Source organism: Orbicella faveolata, unplaced genomic scaffold (genome assembly GCF_042242905.1).
Source record: "Orbicella faveolata isolate gen_17 unplaced genomic scaffold, um_ofav_v1 contig_2, whole genome shotgun sequence".
NCBI lineage: Eukaryota > Metazoa > Cnidaria > Anthozoa > Scleractinia > Merulinidae > Orbicella > Orbicella faveolata.
Genome location: NW_028301547.1, coordinates 16,275,841 through 16,292,274, shown reverse-complemented (window position 1 = coordinate 16,292,274; position 16,434 = coordinate 16,275,841). Strand labels below are relative to the sequence as shown.

Below are 16,434 nucleotides of genomic sequence, written 5' to 3'. Positions count from 1 at the left end.
AACAAACAAAACAAAAGCATTCAGTTACTGTGCTTTAATAAACGTCGGATACTGGGAGGAAAATATTTTTCACAATCTTGAGTTCTTTTATGTTCGAGTCAAGCCTGAACTCGCCAACTTGTTCCCAGACCATTAACGTGCAGTTTGGTTGTGAGGACGCCTGACACTTTGTATGAATTCACTCGCGCCATCATGGTTGCGCCCGAGTTATGCAGTGCAAACCTCACTACATTTAAAGCAACCACCCTACTCCTTGATCATGTCATGAATCGAAGGACCTTACTTTGCCGTTGACATTCACGACAACTTGAAAGAACTGAAACTGCTACTAACGTTGATATCGTTGTCTCCTGTGGTCCCCCCCCCCCGGGGGGGAACTCCCAGGAAAATTGGGTGGGGGTGTGCGGCCCGCTTCCCAAAACCCTTACCCTATTTATGACCAAAATCTGCGATATTCCCTACCCTATTAATGACCTGACCAAAAATTCGAAATCCTATTGATGACCTGACTCTGAAATCAAAACCCTGTTTCAGACCTGCGTTATAATTAGTAAAGGGTTTTTGTTGATTTTCTTTTCGATAATAATGAAAAAGTGACTTCTTAAAAGCATACCCATATCAAGCCTAGAGTGCAAAAACCATACCTTATTTATGACCAAAATGGCCAAAATCGGCTAAAATCGATACCCTGTTTATGACCAAAACGGCTGAAAACCATACCCTTTGGGGCCGCACATACCTATATAGCCCAGATAAGGGAGTAACCCCCCCCCCCCCGGGCTCGTGGTTCCCTATCAGCCTTAGCTTTGCAACCTTACTACCCCGCCCTGAAGTAAAGCGTACGGCATGACTTTGTCATTGACATTTAAAACAAGTGTCAAGATTGGACATCCACTCGATCCCTTCGCTTTCCTCCAACCCTGGGGTGCTTGCCATTCAGTTAGCTCAAAAATTCGGAAATTTCAAATAAACAGTAACATCCCGGAAAATCAGCTCGGAAATTACGGACTATCTCCAGAGGAACTCCTCTTTTTATCTCTTTAGACTGGAACGTCAGAAATTTCTTTACCATTTGCTCGTCTCTTCAGTCTTTCCTCAAGAGAAAACAATAACTGAGTACCGCATTGTAAATTGTCAGGCCCATCTCTTTTGGCTTGTTCACTGATGTTAGAAAAAAACGTGACCTTAACGGTCATCGCACGGGATTCAAATAGTAAACACCTTCAATTTAAGACTCGACATTTGCGACAAGTTCTCGGCATTTCAACCCCTCCCTGTTTTCTTTTCTCTGTCGCGAAAGTGATCTTTTTCCATCTATGTATAAAAGAAAATGGGAAACATCCATGCATAGGCGACCTTCTCGCCTCTTTGGTCATGTTCTCACCCTGTATAAACGTTTTAAAGCACCCCAAATTGAAGCGACCCTGGGTTTCGACTGATCATGACGGAAAAAAATATTTCTAATATATATTTAAGTAGGGTTGTCTTGAAAAAAAAAAACGTACAAATGTCGGATAGGGCAAGGAAACGTTGCATTCCTCGAAATTAGGGTGCCTTAAGTTCAAGGGCAATGAAAGGGTCCTTTTAAAACCAAGTTTGTATTACACTTCACTTGTCTAAGAGACAACACATTCTGGTCCATCTCCCGATACTGCAAGAGTTGAAAACATCTACTCAAGACACAAGAACGGGGAAGTTTTGCAATGGTTTCTCTTCTTCCCGTTTTGTTTCTAACGAAGAAATCAAGTGAAACCACTTGATTTGCTGGCAGGTGAAGGTCCTGGCTTACGAAACAGAGACAGCATATTAGGTTAAATTTTTTTATTTCATAAATCCTAACTACGTTAACCTGGCTCAGAGTTTTACGTAAAAGTTAACGCGGAATCTAATTGTAAAGGCAATCCTCTAAAAGTCGTACATGCTATTAAGAGTTCTTTAACTCAATTCGTTTAAATTACAGTAGTCTATTAATCGAAAAAAAAAATTACTTCCTTGTTTCGTTCACTAGTGGCGCAACACGAAATGGCGCTAAATCGTTCCCAGACTTCTTCCCATCCCCTGGAGCGAGAAAAGAAGAGAAATCCTGGCAACGAGGTCAGAACAGGCGCTCCCCACTGGACCATATATAGACTTGAATGTCAGTTACATCCTCGAGGCACAAAACCAGATGTTTCATACGAACGACTACGTTTGCATAACGAAAAAAAAAACCAACCAAGTTGCACCTTTTATCTCGACAAAATCTTTTCCAGTTCGTCTACAGAGTTCACCGGTAGGGAACAAGTATAGTCCTTGCAGACGTATGCTGTGGCTTTGCCCTCCTTCCGTTCCAGCGTCTTGAAAACAGGCAGCTTAGAAGCGAGGAAACTATCTTGGTTGCCATCACATAGCATGAGCACTTTGTTTGGCATGTAGTGCGAATGAACACACTTTAGAAGATCCTTAGTGTCCGCTGAGTCCCGGTCACCAGCGATAATGATCTGAAAATGGAGGATTTCTGTTAGACAAACACAAATGTTTTTCAAGCTGTGACATGTACAGAGCTTGAACCGACGGGTATTAGCAGAGTAAAATTATGATGACTTCAAGGCAACCCGCATCACCATAGTCCACGTCCCGTTCTGGCCCACTTTCTGTCACGCAACTCACACGCACTTAGCTGGATACAAAAACACCCTTCTCTATCACCCAGGGTCTCCACCCTTCATAACGAGGAATCACGAGCGAAGATACTGGAAATCAGACTTTATTTCCGTTACCTTTCTAGCCTGCGTAGCAGGCGGTTTAGTTAGTTGGTTGGAGAAGATGACTGAAAAGAGCGTGATCCGTGAAAAAGTGGCCTGGAAGGAAAAATGGCTCATCGCCGTTGCTCAATCGCGCGTTCTATCCCAACTAAACCACCAGCTACGCTTGCTATTAACTTTCCCGGTCGTATGAACGACCCCTTTCCCAAAATACCGAAAAAAATCACCCAATCACTTCTTTGAACTCAGTTTCTTTGTTTGGTATCGCACTGAGATTTGTGAGAAGAGAAAACGAAAATTATTGATGACCCGATTTGGAATAATTCGTGTGAACTGCACATTTAGTGTCGCGAAATATCTCCCTTCAAATATAGACAGATGAGTTTCTTGCACAAAAAAAGTACCAACAGTAATCAAAATGTACACCGGAATGCTTTACCTGTTTTTTGGGATGAAGGTACATGATATAGTTTGAAACCAACTCGGGCAGTGCAAGAGGAAGCTTGGACAAAAGGGTTACGGAGGCCTTGATAATCTCCTCTGCCCGTGTGAAATATTCCTTCTGGTCAGTGTAGCTGGATAATCTTATTAAGTTACCGACGGATGACGAGTTAGCGCTAGGCTCCGCACCATCTTGAGCTACAAAAGAAACAACGCTTGTCAGTGTTCTACTGTTACCAAAGTCGAAAAACAACCTCGATCTCAGGCTCTCTCTACTTTGCCTGAGAAGGGAGGTAATTGGTAAAGGAGAGAGAACCTGGGATCGAGGCCGGTCTAGAAATATCTTCTTAAAAATTCTTGTTCAGATTGAAGAAAGCTCGGTTATAAAAGTTGAAACCTAGCAACATTGGTAAAATTAATGTAGACCTGATCTCGACAAAACCCAGGGCCGAATAAGAATATGAGGCTAAATAAAGTTTACTGGGACAGTAATGGGTTGTGATATGGACGAACTTGTAAACTGAGGCTCATACTTCCCAATATGGCTGGGATTCATTTTACATTTTGCGACGTTTGTCACAGTATTGATTGAGATAATACCTGAGGAAAACCCATGTAGCACAGCATATCAAGTCAACGACTATGTTTAACTTGCATTCAAAGTTAATTTTCCGACTTATTAATGAGGTTAACAATCGCAATGTTGCAATACTTTTTAACTCCAGTATACACAGCCTCCGTACCTATTTCCATTGTACAGAAAATATCTGGCTCTCGATAAGATGGATAAAATTCGTGTCCAATCTTACCAGTCAAATCAAACGTCGCTAAGAGGTCGTCACCGACAAAATCGATAAGAATTGGAGTAAAAATTTGTACTTGTGTTGTTGTTTAACTCGATTGCCTTTTTTTAATCGTTCAATACGATTTGTCATAAAATGACACTCGTTCGTCCAACTATGACAAGCAAACAAAACTCTCTCCTAACCTTCTTTCATCCTGACAAGAATGGAAGGATCATCAGGGGTCGCCATGAAGTACCCTGCCCCAGTACTGTCCCAAAACAGTTCATCTAGCTTGGCCTGTAGCTCCACGGCCCATCGTAACCACTGCTCGTCCAGGGATGCTTCATACAGGTCCAACAATCCGCGAATCATGAACACGTAGTCGTCAGCAAATCCGAAAATAGGTGCGTCGCTAAAAGGAAAAGAGAGAAAAAAGAAGAAAATTGAGGCTACTAAGCAGTAATCTCACGAGGTACTGTTTATTACGCTGTACAGGATGGATGAAACCCTCGTGCGTTACCATTCAAATGAAAGCTACTGAGCAGTACTGTCAAAAGGTATTGCTTATTATGCTGTACAAGATAAATGAATCCTAGCCTGCAAGCAGGCTCATCTTTGAGTCAAGCGCGCGAGCGGCGAAGAGCAAAGCGATGCGGCGGGAAGGAGTCTGGTGAAGAGGTGCCTCGCGGCTTCGCCGCTCGATTTCGAGCCCGCGGCTACGCCGCGCGCTCTTGCTCCAACGTGAGCCTGCTCGCAGGCTAAATGAAACCCTAGTGCGTGACCATTCAAATGAAAGTACTGTCACAAGGTACTGTTTATTATGCTTTGCAAGGTAGATGAAACCCTAGTGCGTGACCATCCAAGTGAAAGCTACTGAGCGGGACTATACAGTACGGTACGGTACTGAGAAATAAGGGTGAAAATATCATTTCAAAACAAACCAAGAAAGGGACATGAACAACTCCTACATTTTCTAGGCACTTACATCTGCATCACCTCGCCACTTTCCCCTCGGTAGCAACTGCGCAAGAGTTTTCCAGATTTCTCGTCAAACAAGTGTTTCCTCACAAACTCGGCTGCTTTAGCTGCTCTTTTCTCGTACACATCTTCACCAAGAACTTGAGCCGCCCGAGCCAAACCAGAAATCATTAGACCTGGAAAAACACGGGACAATTTCAATTTGACAGCAATCGAGTTACAGAGGAGTAAAAACCTGCTCCAGCTCCATCGTTTGGATTCTCTGTGATGAATCTAAAGCTGAACGCCAAATTTATTTTCTTGCACCAAAAAATAAAACAAATGTAGGTACTTTGGTCCTCTCCATGAGAATCAGTACAACAACAAATAACGCAATGAAAAGCGCGGGAAAATATACGTAAAAAAGTTCTAGTTGGTTGGGCTTTGCATCTGATCGGTTGAGAAGACAACAATTTCCTTTGATTGATTACTGCGCTGCACGTGATTTATGAATGCTTGCTTTGGTTTCGCATACGTGCTACACCTAGTTAGAGTGAACTTGTTGAGATTTCAACCAACCAGGAGCAAGATCAAAACCAACCAGTTGGCTTCGCTTACGCGCGTTTTCCCGCACTTGGCACCTGCTTAATGATTTTGCTTCGTCATCTGATTGGTTCATTCGCTAGTTATCATTTTGTATTTCGTTAGATCTACACATGACAGCAGCTCTGAATACATTCAAAAGTTAATAGAAGAGTTCCTACCGTTCCAAGCTGTGATCATCTTAGTATCCAAGTGAGGTGGTGGTCTGTTTCGTCGCTCTTCAAACAGGATTTCCCGAGCTCGAGCTAGCTGCTCCTTTGCTTCTGCTTCATCCACATCACTCAGTCGAGCTGTCTCTTGTAAGCTGCCTCGCACTATGAGGACATTCTTGCCTCGAAGTTCCCTGTGAGGGTCCTGCAAGAAAACAAAAGGACAGCAGATTACTGAAGTGCTACAGAAATTCCACGCTGCAACAAGGTTTTTACAACATTAGAATTTCAAACGACTTCTAGTTTGTCCAGAGTGTAATCAGTTTAGAACCTCGCCATGGATATCTATCCTCACTTCATAATGTGTTGCTACTGACTCGTCTCCACTCGTCTCCATACAACTTCATAAGGCGCGTGGCACGGGACGAGGTCGGAACGCAGGGTGAGATCGGTAGGAAAAAAGCCACCCCTTGCTGCTCCCCAACCTTGCCCCGTGCCGCGTGTTGTATGAAGACGACTGGGGACGAGTCAGGTGTTGCTATCATTTCCCGAATACTGTTCTCATTAGACACAAAAGTCAAATTAAAGTATGATTGTGGGTTCCCGTAAAATAAAGTTTCTCGAAATCAAATTTAAATACACACCACGGGTTGCTACTTCACATAGGGTTCACCCCATTGCACCGTTTCCCCTTGAACAGAATTGTCCAAGAAAAATTGCTGTCTATGTCTACGCCTACCACCATTGGTTCTTCACAGAAAGACATGCTAGCAGCGAAAAGATCGCGTGATGAGCCATAAGGGGGTCTGGGTAGGAGGAAGCTACATGTTTCCAACCGGTCTTACTGGTTTTACCTGATGAGCTTTGACATTGCCCTCATTCTCCACCCCATAATGCTTTAAGACCAGGTACAACACAGGGACGCTCTCGCCAGATTTCGTTGTGACTCGTTCTTCTTGCAGCAGCTTTCTAATCTCTTCCTCCTCCCACACGCAGAAGGCTCCCTCTTTCTTGTGAGTGTCTGTTTCGCTCGGCAAGGAATCGGCATCTTCAGCAGAAAAGAAACCACCAGCCTGAAAAAAAAAGGGGGAAAATGATTATCATAATAAATTTCTCTCTAAGAGTTTGTGTTTACAAACAAATCAGTCGTGCGTATGTGCGCATAAAACTCTCGCAGGACGCGCAAACACAGGGCCCATCGCGTCCTTAGGACGCGCGGATTTAAGTTTAACTCGAATGAAATAAAATACCAGAAGATGATATGAAAGAAAAAATACGCTACCAAATTGTACAAAAACAATCTTACCCTAAAAGGTCTTAACTTCAATCAAAGAAAAGGAAAGTGAGTGGTTGAAGACACTCATCAATAAATTTGAATAAACATACGAATGATTTAACATGGCCAAATTGGATCAGTACCAGACTTCCTCTCTTTCTCTATCCTGTGAGAGTTACAATGTGAAAGAGTTAAGATGAAAAATGGCGCCAAAAAGACTTATATTCTAAGACAGTCAATATATATGAGGATGCTTAAAATTGTGCAGGACCCCTAAAAGTTTGAAGCTGAGGGGCCCAGGACGCTTCCTTTGGAAAACTGGCCGAGTGCCAACACTGTTCTCTCAACATGCGAATTATGTGAAACATGACAGTCGCAGTTTCCTTTACCTTGTGGCTTAAATCACGCATAACATACAACAATATGTCTCGGGTAGTTTCTGCAAAGTTCTCGTTTTTGCTGGCCTGAAAAAAAGACCATGAATATTAATTAAGTCAAAAATGGCCTAGTTGTAATCAGGCACATTTGTGATATAGCATAGCCTGGGTTGACACTGGTCAAAAATTATTCTTCCCTACAACGTATCAGTCCCTTTAGTCCATGCATGTATGAGTTGATGCTTTGTTCATTCACCGATCAGCACGTGCTTTCAAGACTAGAACAAATGAACATTCAAAGGTCGTCACCTCCTCTGATAAAAATTCCCTTCTGGCCCAACACCCCTAGCAGGAGCGACTTTCACAATTTAGCCATTTTCGACGCCTGTTCCCAGTTGTTTTTAAAAGCGTGGCATTCCATCAAAGACAAGAACTTTATCGACGAACATAAAGATTCCCATGTTTATCATAACCTCAAGAAATTCTAGAATTTTTAATCATTTATTAACTTTTACTGACCATAATCATGTTTGATCAGTGTCAACTAAGGTACATGTAGAATCAAGTCTGGTCAAGCATTCCCCCTGACAATCATAAATTCAGTGACGAAAATTCATTTCTTTTCTTTTCAAACTTTACTTCACTCTTCAAGTGACCATATCAATATTCAAAATCACTCTCAGACCTATCAGACTCAATTCAAACTTGACTGTTGTTTTCCCTGCTAATAGAGCGACAATATTTTTTTCTTGTTTCTCTTCACCGCATAGCTGAAGGCCTCCCAGGGTGAGGGGGAGGGGGTAGCACGTCAACAGTTCCCTTAATCCCTTGAAAACCCTTGTTCCCTTTTAATAAATTCCATAGTTCCCTAAATTTTTCATCAAAGTTTCCTTTGACCTCATATTAATCTAACAATGTATCTCTTGTCCCTTGAAATCAATGATCATGTTTTCCTGTTCCCCAAAACCCCAGGGAAGTCTTCATAACTTTTCATAAGCCCTCATGCACTGCTTCTTTTTTTTGTTTGTTTGTTTTTTTTTATTTCATCAAGAAAGGGCTTACTGACTGAGTTTTTCTTACCTGGTACCCATCAGCATACAGGGCAGCCAGTTGTGCCTGATCATACAACATCTTCTCAAAATGAGGTACATGCCAGAAACGATCCGTTGAATACCTGTGAAATCCCTAACAAACATATGAATCAATTGTCTCTATTGTGTAAAAACCTATATCATGAAATACAGTCAAGCTTCCTTAATAAAGTAACAAGTGCTTGTCTTTCTGTCCACCCCATGCTGATGCAGGTTTGATTTCTAAACATCTTCCAGAATTTAACCTTAAAATCCATCTTGATTTCTTCCAACCATTAAAATTCCAATTTTATAAATAGGAAAATGACTGACTGAGCTTTTGTTTGGGCCAGAATAAAGTGGCTGCAATAACAAGGTGGCCATAAGGTGGGGTTCCACTGTAATCCTAAAATTAATAAATATTAAGTATTTTATTTTGAGTTGCCTCAAAATAAAATTGCTTTCCAGATTATGACCTGATTTGGTTTATCACCCTGGAAAAGGGAAAATGAGCTTATTGAAATGTTCAAAATGGGGCATATTTAAAAGGGAGTAATTTTTCAATGCTAACCTGTCCAACATGATCATGTATTCCACCTTTCTCCATGAATTCCAGCGTCTTTACCACCATACCAAGTGCTTTCTTACCATCTTCAGTATCAGACTTATAAGAATAGTACCGCAACAGAAAGTTAAAATTTGCTGCAAAGGAAATGAAATTTTAGGTCACTCATTTGTAAGCTAGGGTCAAGGGCAGTGGCTTTACGTCGGCAAATTGGCCTCCTATTTGTCAATGGGTCCTTGACTACCGGACAGCTCGTGAACTCTCACAGTTCCACCTTCACCCAGGAGTAATGGTTCTGGTGATCTGTTAGCTGGAACCCGTTACTTGTCGAAATTCTGGGGGGAAGGGATGTTAGGAGAGACTAGCATGCCACCCAGGGGGAGTAGGAGCAACAAATGCGCTGCTTGTCATTTCATGCTACAAACAACCATGTAACACCAGACTATGCTCTGACAATGTGAGAAAATTTGGCCTTGGAGACTGCTTAAAAAATAAGGTTAAATAATGTTTTATTCACACGTCTCACTCACTTGCTTGTGGGAATTTTGGTGCTCCACCATATCCACCATACTCCTCATCAAAACTTGTACTCATGTCACTTAACAGTTTGTCAATACACTCAGTACTAGGCATGTCTCCTGTCTCGCTTGCCTTGTGCATTTCTCCTGTGTGTTGCTGGATGGCATTTAAAATTATATTTGCCTGCTGAGTCAGTTTGTCTCTGTTTTCTTGCCACTGAAAACACAGGAAAAATACAACCAATAAGGCTCAGATAGGAGCAGAATGAATCAAATTAGAATGTTCTGGGGAAAAATATGTTTGTTTACATTTAAAGGAGGTCTGCTGGTCTCATGGGTAGTGTGCTCGACTCCGGATCAACGGGCCCGGGCTTAAGCCCTGGCTGGGGACACTGTGTTGTGTTCTTGGGCAAGACACTTTACTCTCACAGTGCCTCTATTCACCTACGTGTACAAATGAGTACTGGCGAATTAATGCTGGGGATAACCCTACCATGGACTAACATCCGATCCAGGGGGGAGTAGAAATACTCCTAGTCACTTCATGCTACTGAAACTGGGATAAGCTCCAGCCTGATGGGCCCCTCAGCTCATATGCAGACTCAAACTTTTACACTAAAGTGATTAGGATATAGCTAACTATGGCATATTAACATTACAAAAAAACTTCCCTATAGCTTCTGAAGAAAAGCCAAAAGGCCTGCTTCAAGCAAAGTAACTAGTATAATTTGTTCATGAGCAAACTGACAGTAATGAAAAGAATTTAACTATCTCGTTTATTCAAGTGTGCTAGAAAGCAATACTTTCTTTGAAATCAGGACTTTGAAATCAGGAAGGAAATAGGAAATTAGACCTCTGGGAGTACAAACAGAATCTTTGACTCTGGTGGGATTTTAACCCACAATCTCCAAATAAGATCAGCATTGTTATAACTGCTACTAGTGAACTTGGCACAATCTAGAATGTCAGTCAAGTTAGTCAAGTTGTTACAACTCAGCTTAAAGCCAATGCAATCAAAACAATATTTTAATTAATTTGATAATTTTAGTTGAAAAATTTGTGACCACCAAAATGACTGGCATTATCTTAGATAAATACTTGTGAGCCAAACCTGCTTAGAAATATGGTTGAGAATAGTTCTGAATCCTGGTCGACCGCCAACCTGATCCTCAGGCGGAAAGTATGTGGCACCCACAAAGGGTTTCAAGTCGGGTGTTAGCCACACACTCATAGGCCAGCCACCTCCCCCTGTCATAGCCTGTCAGAACATCAAGCAACAACAATAGTGCTTTATACAATATTATTGTAGTTTTAATTGCACATTATCAGTAGCCTGTGAACAGGCTCTCTAGTTGAGGATGGGGCAAAGAGAAAGCAGGAAGAAAGAGGAGAAAAGAGAAAGGAAGGGCCCCAGCCCCCACCGTATTCCCCACCTCGGCCACTTCATTCTCACCCAGTTCCTTCTCAGCCCTTGCAGCTGCAGTCAGACCCTTACAACCAGAGCCTGTTCACAGGCTGATTATAAGTGGGTGGATGCTTGTGTTGTACATAACCATTTATTTACAAAGTTTTGCTGTCACCATAGAAGACATCACAGTGAGTGAACACCACAAGTAGACATAATTGACTGGAGGAACTTGTCATTAGGGAGGCCTTGGCAAAACAAAACTAACTTCTGCCCCCCACCCCTCCACCCCTTCTACCCTGCCCTTTTACGTTTTGTCTACTCATACATTTTGACTTCTCCATGTACAAAGACCCAGAAACGGGTTTCCCTACCCAGGGCTGGACATTAGCACTCACCTGCTCACCCAGGCGAGTGTCTTAAGTGTTGGGCAAACACAAGTCATTGATCGCTCGCCCGTTTGGCAAGTACGATTTTGTCACCAAGAAATTAATTAAATTGCAAAATAAACACTGTTTTTTACATTCCATTTTGCCGAGAAAATCTTTAAACATAAACTTACCATTTCTATTTTACAAAGTTTTATATTCCAAACTGTCTAATAAATTGGCGCCGAAAGGCAACATAGACAAATATGGCTTCCTCCTAGAAATAATTACATAATGCATGTACTTAAACAAAGTGATTCTGCTGGTCACTATCGAGCCATCGGTGATCAGGTAAACATGGCACCCAAGGAGAACAGACACATTTACTCACAAACTGCAGGGATCGGACGAAAATTCATCAAATAAAAAACTACTAATATAAAGAACCTCCAATGTGTTTTCTTAGGGTTTAAAGCTAGTCAAATGTTTCATTGAAGTAATAATCCTCGGTCTGCCACGTGCTCGACGTTACAAGCGAATTGTTTTCCTGTTTTCCCAGCACTCTGATCAATGCATGTTCTCCCAGGAAGTTTAAAAGCAGAGTAAACTGATCGCAGCCAAAATGTGGAAATATATTTCTGAAGTTCTAAAGTTGTTGATGAGAAAAAGAACAAAAAAGCCCGAAGAGCTGCCTGTGATACGAGAGAATACGAGGGGAAGGGGTAAACTTTTGGGCGAGTGAAAACTGGTCTGGGCGAGTGCATTTTGAGGATCACTCGCCCGAATGGTGAGTACTGTCAAAATTAAGTGTCCAACCCTGATACTCTTAAAATCTTGTGAACAACTGAAACATCTGTAGCCACAGGCTCCAGTCTCAAGCTACATTTAAACTCATTGCTATCCTCTCTCCCTCTTCAGAGCCAGACAGTCCAATTTTGGCAAGAACACTGTCCTCTTCAGAATCCTCTCTCCTAAGTAGTTTTCACTATCTCTTAGTACATGATCCTCTTCATCCTCCTCCCTTGTACAACAACAAATCCCTTTATGAGGACACACATTTGTGTGCACCCCTCTTTCCGGGCATAAAGATCTCAACTAGTGACCATTTACAACAGCAATCTCCCCTCAAGAACCTGAATCCAAACATCTTCACTACAGATAACCAACAAAACCACCATGCATTATTTTTGAGTTTGCAAGACATGTTTTGACAGAAATGTCTGCCATAATATCAGTTTAATACAAAATTTTGTTGAAATATTATTTGAATAATATTACATGTAACTTGAATACAGATATGTCACAACAAGTCCAAACATGGCTTGTAAACTTAAAAACATTGTTCTTTATAGTCTTAAAGTGCTACCTGTATGTATGTCATATAGACTTTGTCCACATCAGGCCTTTCTTCTCGGTCCACTTTTACAGAAACAAATTTTTCATTGAGGATTTGTGCAATCTCTTCACTTTCAAAGGATTCTCTCTCCATCACATGGCACCAATGGCAAGTGGAGTAACCCACTGGAAAAGAAAAGGATAAATTTACACATAAGGGAAAGAACTTGAGCTTTAAATCATTTTGGCGCTTAAGGCAGTAGGGTTCTGAAATCTATAGCTAATACTTTGGACTCAAGATGAATAGCTCTGGATTGTGTTCTTGGGCAAAATACGTCGATCTTCTTTCTACCCAAAATATAAATCAATCTTTACAACCCTTCCACTTGAAGCCCTTGCATTAGTAAACACAAACCAGAACAGACAAGATCATTATTTCTAGTGAAATTGTTTGCACTGTACTTGCCCATTGACATGTTTTTCTTTACATGATAAATAATTTCTACGTAGTTTTGTTTTGAACATATTAAATAGTTCTTGATTAACTGTTAGTCGAGCCTCCAGTAAGTGGAATACATTTGGGAACAGAATTAATTAATTAATTAATTAATCAATTAATTAATTGGTTAATTAAGGAAGGTTTTTTATGTTGTGTTGAATATAGCTGGAACAAAGGTTAAGTGCGTCCACATATATTAATATGAGGTGTTCGTCAACACCTTTGTGTAAGTGTCTGTTAGTTGAGTTACCATATAATATCTAAATCCTGTACGTAATGATTAACATAACAGGATCAAATTTATAAAATTTTGGAACCTGATTAAAAATATCTATTTTTAAAATAAACTAGAAAAATAACAACATGTACTGCTTTCCCATAAATAAATTTCTTATTATAAATAAGGCACATTATCTTCAGAATTCTGAACGTTGTCGCTCATTGTGTTCAATAGACTGCTTTCATATTTTAGATCACGCCACTACCAGCTTTCAACTCAAGATAAAGGAGGCTATTCATATTCAAAAAGAACTACCTTCCTTCAATCAGCAATTACACCATGTAAATCTAAAATTATCCTTTTAACTTACACCTTTTCACGTTCTGTTGTTACTATTTGTCTTAATTAGCATTTTTGCCTACTTATTATTCAACTTGCTTTGTAATCATTCATTCAACTGAAGATGACAGAAGCTCTGTCGAAACATGTCTTGCAAACTTAAAAAATTGGTCGTTTTCCTTAAAATCTTTAAATAGTAAATTGTGTGATATCTAGGCAAGTTTTCAAAAGCATATTGAAAATTGGATCTACAGTGTAAAAGACACAGGAATGAAGTTGGTTCCACACTCCTATACTGGAACCCGCCGCAATGGCTCATGGAGTAAGGTCTAGGGGTTGCCCAACAACTACTTCTATAGGTTAGTTAGAAGGTGTCACTGGCCTACCGAAAGATAAGTACTATATCTGTAATCATGGAGCAGTGTTTAAGGGCTTGAAAAAATGCTGTCCAGTCATCTGGGACAAGTAATTTTTCATTCTCACTTGCCCAATGGGCAAGGGCCAAGGCAAGTCATCAACCAACTAAATAAAAAAGTAAACTGAGACTTGCTCAAGGCAAGCAAAATTTGAGAGCTGCTTATGCAAAAGGCAAGTTGGAATTCAAGCTTTTTTTTGAGTCCTGAGTGTAGGGTGGGAATGGGAGAAAGTCATTGTGTGCCAGTATAGACACTACTTAAAATCTGTTTTATTATAGCACTTGCTCACCAGATAAGAAAATAGGTTTGTTTTCTTCTTTGGCCTTTTCAAATGCTTCATCTCCCCAAGGAAACCTGGCAAATTAAGCCACATGATATCAATAACATAACTCAGTTCCTCGCCCCAGGTGGGAGATTGGGCCAGAGATCAGTTACCTAAGTTCATCTATCCCTTTTCTTGGCAACAGACATAGCTGCAGCCCATGATGTTAAATGCGTCTCATTACGCTCTCTTTCTTCAGTTTATCTCGATATCAATAAAGTATAAATTAGAAAATAATTTTATCTTTATACTGTCCAGTTTTCAATTTCTGGTTGGGGATTAACACAGCTGGGAGCTAATAAACCAAATGGACTAAATTTGGCTGCAATGCACACCAGTGAACCTAAAGGGATTGACTGTGGAGAACTAACAAGGTCCAGGAACAAGGAAAGAAAAAAACAAAACCAAAATACTGCTTTTCTTATCACCAGAAACTGAAAACCAAATGCTGAAGGAGGTAGAAACAGAAAACTGCAACAGATATCTCACAACTGAAAAATCGATTAAAATATAAATATTGTACCTATAACAAAATTCTTGAGGGAGTAATCACGCTCGTAATTTCAAATTAGCCTGGTGCTTCGCGCTCAACCAATTTTGAAAGAACTTGCGTGATAGCCCCCTGAATTGCACTCCACTCTGTCCTGTTACCATTACTAACCAAACCCCAATGCCCCCCCTCATTTAGTCTGATTACATACACCACAATGTTTTGAGTTTGAATTTTTTTCCATGTTTCCATCTTTGATGACAACTTTGAGAGAAAGAATTCAATTACGTTTTCTTGTAGCTTGTTATTTGTTGGGGCAGAATAATTCTTTTGACAGAGATGAATACAAATAAGGGTGGCATGAGATACACAAATCAACCAATGACAACGCCTGTAATCATTAAACGTGCAAATAAAACTCTATAAAGATTATGACAACAACAAAAAATTTACATCAAAATTCTAAGGCTACAAATTTTGCCTGCACTGTTAGCAATCCAAAATCCGGAAGAAATTAAATAATTCCTAAAACACCACATGTAGTTATCTATTTAACACTAACCAATCTACTGGGTTGTGCTTGTGTTGCAGAAGGTAGGGGGATTTCGAATGCTGCAGACGGTTCGTATGTTTGGGTTTCACATCTTCTCCGTCTCCACTAGCCGATGCCATTGTCCGAAGGATAGGCCAAGAGTATCTATAGAAATTGCTGGAAAGGCCTGTTGTTGTCGCAGCGTTCGCCCCGTATCTCAAGAACACCGATCTCGAAAAGCAGCGAGCAAAGTTCGTAAAGGGAAACATATGAGGAACGCTCACCTTTCCAAGGGAGTGGGACAGAGGAAGACTGAGCAGAGTCGCTTTTACGGTAAATACGTGGTGTAACGATATTGTAGTGTTGTCCACATTATGGCTCACTGTCAAATTTATGGCGATAATTAGTGAAAACACACGATTAATCATGAATTACTATTAACCGGCTTTCGAACAACCAGCCCCTAAAGTTTGCTAGTATCGACTCAATTAAAACCCCGCCCCAAAACACACAACTGTGGCTTAGCCCCTAGCTCCTCGGGCCTTGCCTACGAGTAGCCATCCCCCGAGGAAAACCGGGTGGGTGGGTGCCGCTACACGTAGGCTACTCTTGTCAAACAAATTCTTTCCCTGAATTTCAGCCGTTTAATTACGACTCGATTGCATATTTCTTCCTATAAGTAATTCTCAAGATACCCCAATTTCATAGTAACTGAGAAAGCTGAGACATTGAATCAACTTGACGATTGCAAAGAGACAGAGAGTCTCGTTTGCAGTTCAAAAGTCCAATTCTTTATTTCAGATAAAACTTTTACGGTATGTTTTGTCGCTTGGCTCTGTATGAAATAAATAAATATAAAATGATTATTTATAAAATAAATATAAAATGAATATAATGTATAGTTCAAGGGCATTTTAAGCTCGCAACAAAAGTCTGAGCAAGAAAGCTATTATAATTTGAATCCAAAATTTGGACCCTGTCCCAAAAATATTTCTATTACGTGTCTCTCCGTTAATTGACCTT

General features: G+C 40.7%; 1 protein-coding gene across 1 annotated transcript; it reads right to left on the bottom strand.

Annotated features, from left to right (window-relative positions):
• Positions 1–1,806: 1,806 nt before the first annotated feature.
• Positions 1,807–15,854, bottom strand: LOC110049627 (spermatogenesis-associated protein 20-like). Its single transcript, XM_089289904.1, has 14 exons — positions 15,442–15,854; positions 14,357–14,421; positions 12,625–12,779; positions 10,597–10,743; positions 9,498–9,702; positions 8,974–9,104; positions 8,413–8,517; positions 7,345–7,419; positions 6,534–6,752; positions 5,692–5,884; positions 4,956–5,124; positions 4,174–4,382; positions 3,184–3,383; positions 1,807–2,480 (listed from the first exon to the last, which is right to left on the bottom strand). The coding sequence occupies exons 1-14, from the start codon at positions 15,837–15,839 to the stop codon at positions 2,229–2,231; spliced, it is 2,523 nt and encodes an 840-aa protein (XP_089146030.1). The 5' UTR covers positions 15,840–15,854; the 3' UTR covers positions 1,807–2,228.
• Positions 15,855–16,434: the final 580 nt, after the last annotated feature.